The sequence below is a fragment of the Pteropus vampyrus genome, unplaced genomic scaffold, assembly GCF_000151845.1.
Source record: "Pteropus vampyrus isolate Shadow unplaced genomic scaffold, Pvam_2.0 Scaffold8, whole genome shotgun sequence".
Lineage (NCBI taxonomy): Eukaryota > Metazoa > Chordata > Mammalia > Chiroptera > Pteropodidae > Pteropus > Pteropus vampyrus.
The window spans coordinates 13,268,825-13,281,608 of NW_011888789.1; the positions used below are offsets into that span (position 1 = coordinate 13,268,825).

The 12,784-nt window shown below is 29.8% G+C and overlaps 1 protein-coding gene across 1 annotated transcript in view; it reads right to left on the reverse strand.

Annotated features, from left to right (window-relative positions):
• Positions 1-12,784, reverse strand: part of ADAM2 (ADAM metallopeptidase domain 2) — a 107,589-nt gene that overhangs the window by 93,300 nt on the left and 1,505 nt on the right. Inside the window, exon 3 of the mRNA XM_011373439.1 lies at positions 7,746-7,801. Within this exon, the coding sequence (XP_011371741.1) occupies positions 7,746-7,801 (56 nt within the window). The remainder of the gene's footprint in view (positions 1-7,745; positions 7,802-12,784) is intronic.

Below are 12,784 nucleotides of genomic sequence, written 5' to 3' on the forward strand. Positions count from 1 at the left end.
TGCTTAAATATAAAAGAATATTGATTTCACTAAAAATAATAGTAATATCTCACTGGGGTTCAAAAGTATTCAGGATTATGATATATAAAAAAATAATGAAAAGGTAGACAAAAGTAAGTGGAATTATAAGTATTAACCAACGATATATTTGGCAAAAATAATAATGTATATTAGATTCTTTAACTCAGAAAATAATATGTTGATCTAGAGAAAGTACTAAAGAAGAGTAAAAGATTGTATAACAAAGAATTAAATTAGGGAAAATGATATAATATAAAATAATAGATTTATTAAAATGAACACAAAGAAAAAAAGGAATATAAAAGAGATAAAAGAAAAAAATAATAAAATGATTTCAAAATATATATAGGAAATCAAAGATTGAAGTAAAGCAAGGGCATTTTAGAACTATAGAACAAGACCAGGTATCAAGACCTATATAGAATTATAGTAATTAATACTGTGTGGTGTTTGTGTAGGTAAAGAGGGCTCAAGAATAAACATATAATCTAACAAAAGAGAAAACAAGAGTACAGAAAGATCCCCTCATCAACAGTCATTTGATTTATGACAAAGATTACATTACAGTACAGTGAGAAAAAGGTTTGTTGGTCTTTTTTTTCAATAGCATGTGCTGGATCCATTGAATGCTAATATAAAAATTATTAAATCTTGACTCTTATGCTCACAAAATACACAAACATCAATTCTGGATGAATCCTAGAGCTAAATATAAAAGTGAAAACAATAAAAACCATTAGAAGGAAATAGTAGCTTGGATTCATGACTGTATGTAGACAATCATTTATTTTAAAATCTGAAAAGAATAACTACAAAATAAAAATCATGATTTAGGCTGTATTAAAAGGAAAAATTTCAAATTCAATTGAAAAAATCTATATTTTTATTTCAAATAAAAAACTGAAATAAAAATATAGTTTACAAATAGTAAAAGAAAATTAATGTAACTATGTACATCAGATAAATTAAAATTTAAGACAAACTAATTACTAGAAAATTACTTCATAATGTTAAAATTTTATTTCTCAGGAAGTTAACTTTAAAATTTTTATAATCTCAAAAGATATAATTCAAAATTTACAGAATAAAAAGACACTAGTTAATCTGAAAATTATTGAGATTTTTAACACATATATATTGTAAAATAATGGAATAAATAGAAAAATCTATTTGAATTGGAAGAATTTTATGATATTATTAAAAACAATGTCGAAAATAATTGCAGAATACATGCCATTTTCTAGTACATATAGAACGTTTACAAAAACTGAATATACATTACATCACAAAGTCTCAACAATTTTTAAAGGATTGAAATCAGAAAATATTCTATGGTCAAATCATTAGAAGTAATAACTAGAAAAGTGTCACATATACTGACATTAAAGATATAATGAAATAATTTATTAGCCAGAGAAGAAATGTAATATAAACTAGAAAATGTTTGCTAATGGTAAACTGGAGAAAGTTCTACATATCCAAAGATGTGGAAGGCAGGTAAACAGTATTTAGGGGAAAAAAAATTAAACTGGAAAATAAAAAGAGTTGATGAGTAGTCAATTTAGAATTCATCTGAGGAAGTTATAAACGAAATTAGAATTAACCCAAAGAAATTTAAAGCAAAGCAATAATACAAAAATCTTGTAATATAGATGACCAACAACACTAAAAGTTTGTTCATGGAAAGGTTATTAATCTCACAAAGATACAGTGAGATTTGTCAAAGGAAAAAGAAAAGAAATAATATTAGAATGCAGAAGGTAGATGACCTTAGAAATAGTGGTCTTTGAAAAAAATGGCTATACTATGAACTAACTATATATCATAAATTAAAGTGTTAAATTAAAATGGAGAAATACCTAGAAAAATATTCTATTTAAAAACAGACTCAAGAAGAAAATCTACATAATCATAAAAACTTTAGAGAAAATAAATCAATAGTAAGAAAGTTTCCAAGCAAGGGAACTCCAGATTAAGTTAGTTTCACAGGTGAGTATTACCAAATATTCAACATTTTAGAGACCAAAAAAAGATGGGGTACTCTTCAAATATAAAATATTTACTATCTGGCCCTTTGCCAAAGAATTTACTGACTCTCACTTTAAAGATAATGATCAAAAAAGTAGGAAGAAAGACCTGTGCCACTGCTGAAGGTGAGCAGGTGACACTGTGCAAACCAAGACAGAAGCTGAACTAGAATTGTGCCTTCAAATGGTGTCTCTGGTGCCTTAATGCCCTCTGATCCCTATGATGAGAATATATTATTTGAGATAATTGTCCCTAGTAAGAGAACATATTATTTTTAGCTTTCTAATTAAGAACACAGAGCTAGAAGCATCCTCTGCAGTTCAAGAACAGGAAGGATAAAAATCAATACCTGCTATCCACAGACTATGAACAAAAGGAAGCTGCCCAGTCCTGACAATGGTAGAAACATCACATGCAAAAATGAAAACCCCAAACTATATCTTATGCAGATGTGAAATAGAATACAAATAGTCCCATCATTGCTGAAACTCTCAGATGATAAGCAATGTAAACAATAGATTCAGCTAATGAACCCAGAAGAGATTATGGCTGAGTGAGATGAAGTACTGCTGGAATTCCAGGCATTTTTCTTAAAGGGCCCTCACACAGACTTGCTGACAGACTCACTCGCTCTGAGCTCCAGCACTGGGGCAGCAGCTTGAAAGACACCAGGTACCTCTGTGGAAGAACTGAATTGTCTGGCTTAGGGGCAGGAGCTGGAGGGGCAGAAGCCATTGTTTGTTCATTGAGCCCTCCCATGATCCAGCATGCAGAATGATTCCCTGAGACAGAGCCCCACCCAACTTGCAGGCCCACCTAAGCCACTTCCAATGGCTTTTCTATAAAAACAGTCCACCTTGGCTCATGCTACAGACTTTCCTAAAATCTCTCAAAGGTTCACAAATCCAAAACAAGCAGCAACTGGTCTCAATGTGCTTCAGACCTCTTGCTAAGCAGCCCCAAGCCAAGCATTGGTGGCAGCCAGCCTCAATTCACCAATTAGCCTCTCCCAGACACCTCTAAGCCCAGTACAAATGACAAATATATGCAGATTACTTTGTAGCTCATATCAAGTAGCCTCGGGTAGGGCACAGGTAGTGGCTGAACTTGGCCTGCAGTAGAGCCCCTCAACTCAGACCACAACAGACTACCACCCAATCACCTCCACAGATAACATATCACAAGGGCAGACTAGGCTAGCACTAAGCCCTGCTAAAGCGAATCCTGGTCTGTAGAGTCAGCCTCTGCACAACAGTTCTTCCACTTTAGCCACGACCAGTCCTCACAATCAATCTGCCCAAGGGTCAGTCCCTCCCATTGACATGCAAACAGCAACCAAATCTCAACTACAATAGGAGGGCACACACAAGCCATACAAGGGACATATCTGGAGCACCCAGCTCAAGTAATCACAAAAACTGTGCCAATGAGACTCACAGGACACCTACTACATAAAGCCACTCTACGAAGACTGGGAGACATAGCAGCCCTATCTAATACATAGTAACAAAAAGAGGGAAGCAGCCAAATGGGAAGACAAAGAAACATATCTCAAATGAAAGAATAGAACAAAACTCCAGAAAAATAACTAAGCAAAATTGAGACAAGCAATCTACCAGATGCAGAGTTCAAAACACTGGTTATCAGGATGCTCAATGACCTTTGTGAGAACATCATAAAAAATATAGAAAACATAAAAACAAAGATAGAAAACAAAAAAGAACCAGTCAGAAATGAAGAATACTATAACTGATATGAACAATACATTAGAAGAAATCGACAGTAGATTAGATGAAGCAAAGGATCAAATTAGTAATTTGGAAGACAAGGTAGCAGAAAACACCCAAATAGAACATCAAAAAGAAAAAAGTATCCAGGCCTTTGAGCCAAGCTTCTCTTGCTCAGGCCCACTTCCACATCTGGAAGTATACTTTCTCTTTTAATAAAGCTTTTCTTTTCTGCAAACTAAAAAAAAGGTATCCAAGAAAATGAGAATAGTTTAAAGGGCCTCTGGGACAACATCAAGCATATGAACATTTGCATCGGAGTGGTACCAGAAGGAAAAAAAGAGAGAACAAGGAATTAAAAACCTATTTAAAGAAATAATGAAGAAAAACTCCCCTAACCTGATAAAGGAAATAGACATACAAACCTAGGAAGCCAAGAGAGTCTCAAACAAGGTGAACCCAAAGAGGCACACACCAAGACACATCATAATTAAAATGCCAAAGGTTAAAGATGAAAAGAGAATCTTAAAAGCAGCAAGAGAAAAGCAATTAGTTAACTATAAGGAAGCTCCCATAAGACTGTCATCTGGTTTATCAACAGAAACTTTGCAAGCCAGAAAGGACTGGCACAAAATATTCAAAGTAATGAAAAGCAAGGATGTACAACCCAGATTGCTCTACCCAGTATAGCTATCATTTAGAATCGAAGGACAAATAAAGCACTTCTCAGACAAGGAAAAGTTAAAGGAGTTATCACCACCAAACCGGTATTACAAGAAATGTTAAAATGACTTCTTTAAGAAAAAGAAGGAAAAAAGATTAAAAATATAAATAATAAACTGGCAGTAACTACATATCTATCAACAATTACTTTACATGTAAATAGATTAAATGCTCCAATTAAAAGACATAGGGTAGCTAAATGGGTAAGAAAACAAGACCCTTACATATGCTGCCAACAAGAAACTCACTTCAGATTGAAAGACACACACACAGACTAAAAGTAAAGAGATGGAAGAAGATACTTCATGAAAATGGAAACAGAAAAAAAAAAAGCTAGGGTAGCAATATTTATATCAGACAAAATAGACTTTAAAATAAAGGCTATAACGAGAGACAAAGGAGGACCCAGTAATCCCACTTCCAGGTATTTATCTGAAGAAACTCGACATTACTTCACAGGTACATGTGCTTACACATATTCACTGCAGTGTTATTTAAAATTGCCAAGATATGGAGGCAAGCTGGGTGTCTGTCAATGTATAAATGAATAAAAAAGAAGTGGTGTGTATATACAATGAAATATTACTCAGCCATAAAAAGGAATGAAATCTTGACATCTGCAACAACATGGATAGACTTAGAGGCTATTGCGCTGAGTGGAGTAAGTCAGACAAAGATAAATACCATATGATTTCACTTATATGTGGGATCTAAAGAGCAAAATAAACAAACAAAACAAAAACGATCTCATAGATAGAGACTATTTTGTTTGTTGCCAGATGGGAGGGGTGAAAAAGGGGAAGGGATTAAGTAGTACAGATTGGCAGATTGGTAGTTATGAAATAGTCATGGGGATGTAAAATATAGCATAAGGAATATAGTCAATAATATTATAATAACTATGTATGGTGTTGGGTACTAGATTTATCAGGGTGATCACTTCAGAAGTTGTATAAATAAATAATCACTATTTTGTACACCTGAAGTTAATATAATATTTTATGTCAACTGTAATTGAAAATGAAAACAAAAACTATTTAAAAAAAGAATGATGAGAAATGTGAAAGAATATATTAGAAATAAATATGACAGAATAACTGAGTCAGGAATTGCTTACTTGGAAGAACCATAGGATCATTCACTCAAGCTTATATCAAATAAGAGGCCCCAATATATATCCAACAACATTCAGAAAAAGTTCATAGAGTGAATGAGGAAAAAGAAATATTAAAATTTAAAATTGACAAGAAGTTTCAGAATTGAATTAAGGATATTAATCCTCAAATTGAAAAATTATAGAACCCTTAGATATAAACAAACAGACAAAATGCATGACTAGTATATCACAGACAAACTATAAAGCATCTTAAAACATATCACAGTACTCATAGGAATTAATCTCTCAATATACTAATGTATATTGATTCTTGAGTTTGACAAAAACACCTTTGAGCAATGTGATAAAATCCCTATTGTTATAATTTCATATGTATGAAGGCTCTAGAGGACTGCCAAATTTCTGTGACAAGGCACAGACTGGACCTAGCTCTGCACACAGCCCTAGCCTCATAGTCTGTTGAGAGTGCAAGTGGTATCACTCTATTTATATATAAACTGTTGGCTAAACCTGAAACTAGCTACCAAGATACCCTGGGAAAGGACTGCCAGGGCTTGAGGAAAACCAATAACAGTGATCACTGAAGGTTTCATGACTCCACAAGCAAGGGCCACCTGGCAAAGTCTCCTTCCCACCCCAGTATTACTTTATACTCATCTCTCATATAAAATGTAAAAACAGGGAAAACTTTTCATTTTACTATAATTACAGATTTAGTAATAAGTAAAAAATTGGATTTATAATATTCTATTTGTGGTTACTTTATTGATATTTAGTAACAATATTTTGAATTTTTTGGAGCCAAGAATTATTTGGCGACCACAATTTAATTTCCAAAAAGCTGATGTTTCTTTAATTAAACATTTGTCATCGTGTTCTAGATTTCATTGTGCTAGTCATTGAAAATGTGGTTACTCTTCAAAAGATTTTGTGTTCTAGCATGTGACAATTTTGTCCAAATGTGCTTTGACAGTTTTTTGTCCAAATGTGCTTTGATTGTGTATAAGAAAAGCATTAATTGTAGCATGTGCAATATGTGATTCATAAATCACTATATCATCATTAGTTGTATATTTTATATCTTTTATCCTAATATAAAAAAAGCTTAAGAAATCAACTGCTATTGTTGCATTTTTAATTCAGGTCTTATATTTCTAAGCAATTATGCTTTATATATTTCAAAATATATTAAACATTTGAATAAATATTGTAGTTGTGTAGTTGTAGACAGATTCACAGAATGCTTTAGGCCTAACCAGTGGCTCACTCTCATGCCCATCACTTGGCATTCCAAAGTAGCGCTGACCGTGAGAGTCTATCTGGGTTTTCCCTACGCATTCCTAGCAAAAAATGTAGCATTTTTTTTCTCCATGAAGAAGTAATTTTGAGTAAGTTTTCAATGTCTTCCTTCAAGCTAATATCATTCATTTTCTAAATAGAAAAGTTTCCAAGCTTTATGACATATAAAAGGATTGCAGCTATGAAATCTAGAAGTGATGCAGATGTATTTCTTATTTTTGTATTGATTTAGTAATTTCACTTGCAGACTTCTGCCTGTCGTTATTTTTAGAAGTCTATGTTTATCATTTTAAAAAGGATTATTACGATTTTGGATTTTCTTTATTTCTTAGTATGATGTGTTTGTTTTCCCCAAACTCACCAGGTGGCATGGAATTAAGTTTGGCTAATTACAATTATATTCTAAATTCTTATTACATTCTGACACAGTATGTAAACTTATTTTTTTTAATTATCACTATTCTTTTTACCTAAAAATCTTCTATGTTTTTTCAAATGGAGTTAAATATAAAGAAACTCAAAATAAGTCATAGTTATGTTTTAATAAAGATAGAATATTATCAAAATTCATCCTCCGTGAAACCACATGAATAACCAAAAAGAAATCAAGTGCTACTGGGAAGGAGGAAGATGGGAGCATACACTATGGATTCAAGTTCTAGATATTGATTATATAGACTTTAAAGATTTTTTTAAAGGATAAAAATAAGAGACAAATGAACAGCCAGTAACTAGAAACATTTACGAATGCAAAATAAATACATTCTGAATAATTATAGATAATTATAAATAAAACAAAGACAGGTGATAAAATAATGTAGATCACCTACTTTTGCATTAAGTTTACAGTGTATGTTTTCCCTTCAATTAAAATGTTGTAGGACACCTAGCAAGAGAGCATTTTAAAAAGACAAAGAAAAATATTAGAAAGAAGAACTATCATTTTATATTAATGACAATTAATTCTAAAACACACAAATACAATAAAAAAGAAATTTTATAATTTAATATGGATGTATTTCAATAGAATTTGACATTAAAATATTGGCTTTCATAATAAAAATGGGTGGAATAATATGATTTGTGTAATTTCTTATTTGTTAACTTCTAAAGTTATCCACTAAAATAGAACCTGAAAGATTATTTTCATCCAATAATTGTATCTCAATAAAGATTTATACCATTACAAAACTATCTAAAATGGAAGAATGTAACTAAATTACTCAATAAGAAATTTGTATAGTAGAGCAAAGAATTAATAGCACATAGTATATATTTGTAGATTTTATGTCTGTTTCAAGTTTATAAAATAGTCATTGATATATTTTATTAATATTAGGCTTAGGAAATGATGTCTAGAAGATGGAAAATTTCATCTTTATAGATGAATTTGGAGAACCTTGACATCATTACATCATTGAACATTCCAATGCATGAGCATGGGATAATTCAATTTATTTAGGTCCTTAACTCTTCTCATCTTATTTTGGTGTCTTCAATGAGGAGGTTTGCTTATTATTGTTAGATTTATTTACATGTTGATTTTTATATAGTGTAAACTGAAACTTTTTAAAAATTTCATTTATATTTTTGTTTTGCAGACTAGAAATACAATTAATTTATTTTATTTTATTCTTGTTTCTGGAAAACTTACTGAATTATTTTGTTATTTTAAATTTTATCTAGATTATTTTGGATTTAATTTTGCAAACAATCATTTTATCTGTAAATAATAATAGTGTCATTTCTATGTTTTCGATTATTAAGCCTATTTTAAATTTTTTTTTCTCTCCTTATCGAACTGGCTACCACGTCCAGGACAAAGATAAATAGAAAATATAACAGGGTGCATCACTGTCTCTTTCTTGATCTCAGGAGGAAAGCCTTCAATATTTCAACTTTATACATGATTTTTTTTCAAAGGCATTTGAACTTCTCTATAAGCCACCAATGACTATTATTTTAATCATTACATGTTTCAGGGATAGAAACATTAAAGAAAACTATATAAAATGACTTGTCACCAATTTTTACATTAAAAATAAAAATATTACAAGCATTTGAAAACAATTTTAAGTATTCTCAGTACCACTCCCAGAGTTACTTCCGTTTCTCACACTCTAGCTAACATCCTGAATTTTATATTTATTATTTCCTATATATTTTTATATTTATACTAATTATGGGTGTTTAAGTAATGGTTTTGTTTTGCATAAATTTTATCTTTAACTGACGTAGTCCTCTACAAGTTAAATATTTCACTGCTGAATCACATCTGGTGCTTAAAACACTCCCTCAGACATCGTAAGCATACAAACATTTGCTATTATCATCACCAATACATGTAGCTTTATCATGAATTTCTTTGTGGTATAATATTCTATTTTTTAAATATAGCACAGTTTATTCATCTGTACTGTTATGGATGTTTAGTTCTTTTTTTTTTTTTTTTTTTACTATTTTAAGCAAAACTCCAACAATAATCTTGGACGTGTCTCCTTATGAATATTCGTTACGTTTATGTTAAACTAAACCGATGAGCGGACTTATTTTATTAAAAGATAAGTACTTACACAACTTCACTTGAAATTTACAATTAATCTTCAAATTCATTGTACTAATGTCGGCATTCATGAACAGTAAATATTATCCTTTTATTCATATCCTATCATATCATATTTTGTTTTGTTAAATTTGTCATTAATGACATAAAATAGTACCGTATTGTGTTTATTTGACAATTCCCTGTAAATGTCTCAATTTGTATATTTGATTTTTCTGTTACTCAAGTTTAATAATTAATTAACTTTGTACATGTTTCTATTTTGTTGTTTGTTTTTTACATTATTGATTTGTATGAATACTTGATATATTCTGAGTATTCTTTGTGTGTTGTATTATATAGATTGCACATGTGAGTCTGGAACCTTTTACACTTTGTTTATGGTAGCTATTTATTTATGTAGTTACATCTAGATGTCCCTTAGTCTTTATCTTAAGAATTTGTGTTTTTTTTTTTTTTGGTTCAATCCTTCCTTATTATAAGGTGCTAAAAATAATCTTCTCTTGCCTTCTAAATGTTTACTATTTTACTCTCGATGTATGCTTTTAAATTATCGTAAATAATTTTGGTGTATAATGTGGCATTAATGTAGTTTATTATTATTCTATATTGTTAATTAACTGCTTTTCACCATTTTTTAACTAGCCCATTCTTTATTCAGTGATTTCAATGCTACCATTGCATTGAAAAGTTTTTTTATATGTGTGGTTATTTCGGAGGTGCTCTATTCAGTTCTATTAATTTATTAGTCGGTCTTTAGACAATATATTATATTATTTACTAAAATTTTAAAATATACTTTGATGTGAATCACCTTTTTATTCTCCAAAATAAACAATTTTTGACCTTTTATCATTCCATATGAATGTTAGAATCAACCTGCCATTCTCCATGAAATTCCTTATTGGAACTGTAGTCAATCTATAGATTTGAAAAGTAACCTCAGAAAATACTTAGTATTCTTCACTGACAACATGATCTATCTCTCCAATTTTATCAGTGGTTCAATAAAACTATATCCTAAAGAGGTCTTATATTTATTGGTAATTAACTCATTTGTAGCAAAAGCGTGTATTTCATATATGTGTATATGTATATATACACACATGCATACATGTATATGTATATATACAATACATACACTTTATCAAAAATATGAATTATTTACCCATAAATATTATTAAATATGTGTGTAAATATATATCTATATATGTTTGTTTATGTTTTCTCTTATTTTTGTTCTATATTTTTCCTTATTTTTAATATTTGAGTGTTTTATACTTTTTCCTCATCTTACTCCTTGGTTATAATATCAACTGTAATGTTGAAAAGAAAAGGTCATAATAACCATCCTTCTTTCATTCATAAGTCAAAGAAATTCTATTTATGATTTATTATTAGTTTTACTATTAAGAAGATACTTTTGTATGCAGATTCAAATTTTTTTAAGTCTTGGTCATTTCCCCATTTCCTATGGGTTTGTTATTCTATAAAATTTCTTATCTCTTCAAGGTTTTCAAGTTTCTTGAAACATTTATTCATTTTTTTTACTTTTAAAATTTCTATTCTATATATCACTATGTCAACTTTTCCACCCTTATTAGTAATCTTCTTTATATTTTTATTTTGTGTTGCCTTAAAACTATTTTTGCCTGATAAAAATATAGTTAACAAGCTTATTGTTGGTTACAATTTGGTATAATTTTACTTATTTTTGTGTTAGAGTTCTATTTTCATATAATTTAGGTGTTTCTCACATATTTTTAAATTGAATTTGAAATATATCATTTATGATAAATTTAACCAATTAATTTTTATTTAAGTTTTATTTAAATTTTATTTTGATTATTAGATTGGGACACATACTTTTCTATTATTTTATTTGTTATAATTTCAATCGTACATTCGATTTGTTTTAAGTTATACATATACACTACTTTTTAACTAGCTCCTGTTTTTGTTATTCTTTGGTTTAGTTTCAGTTTCTACCTTCTGAAGTACATTAATGATTTTTTTCTCTTGTAACTGAAAATTATTCACATACCCTAATTTCTGAATGAAATTTCATTTGAATAATACTATAATACAAAATTATTTAAATTAAGAAAATCAAAGCTTTTATTTCACTATTGTCTCATCCCTGTTGTTGTTTTTGAAAGTGTATTAGTGTATTTATTATTTCGATGTGAGGATCTTTTACTTGGCTGCCTTTAAGATATTTTCTTTACTTTGGTATTCTGATTTCAGTCGGTCAAGTTTTACTTGATTTTTATATACTCAATGCTGTGATACCTGGTCTGAGGATTCTTTTAAAAATCATTTCTCAGTTAATATATGTTTAATATAACCTTTTCAGGTTTTTTATTTATCTTTTTCAGGAATTCCAAATATTCTATACTTGAGCCTCTAATTCTATCCTACTTTTTCCCTTAGCCATTTATATGTTGCATCTATTTAGTCTCTTCAGCTGTCCCTGGTCTACTGTTAATTCTTGATTTCTTTTTTTTTTTACTTTCATACTATATTTTTCATATCTAGAAGTTTCATTTAGTTATTTTTTAAAAAGTTTCTAGTTTTTTGAAGTTAAATATTCTCTTCTATGATCTCTATTCTTTCTTTGTTAATTATAATAATTATAAACATATACTGTTTCATATTGTTTGTAGCATTTGTTGAATCAAGAAATACAATATGCCTATTGATTCAAAAAATACTACTAGCCCCTTAATATATTTTTAGCACTGTTCTAAGCACTGGAGATAGAGACATTAACAAAATAGTCAAATTTTTTTCCTCACGAATTTGACAGTTGAGACAGGTCATTTTTATTCAACAGTCTTATAGGAATTACTATCAGAACCTAGTGGTGCCTGGTTGAAGATATTGCCCTCTAAGTAGATTCTGTGTATATTTTCTAATATGACCTAGCAATTACTCACATTTTTGCATGAAAGATAAAACTTTTTAAAAATACTGTTAAATGCTTCATCTGTTATTTTTCTATTTAAATAATTAAACTTGAAATTCTCATAAACACTCATCTTTGAAATGATACATTGCAAATTTTACGCTTGTAATATCCGCCTAAGTGTGACAAGTGGGTAGTTGCTAAGGAAGTGTTTGCATTCAAATTACCAGAACATTTACTACCCTGCTAAAAGAAAATTAAGGAGGGGAGATGTATCAAAACACATTTCATTTCTTTAGAAATGGTTCTAGAAATTAGTAAAAATTTAAAGACAAAAAGAGAAAAATTAATAACCTGAACCAAGATGAACTAAGATGGCATGAAAAGAACAGTCTTAA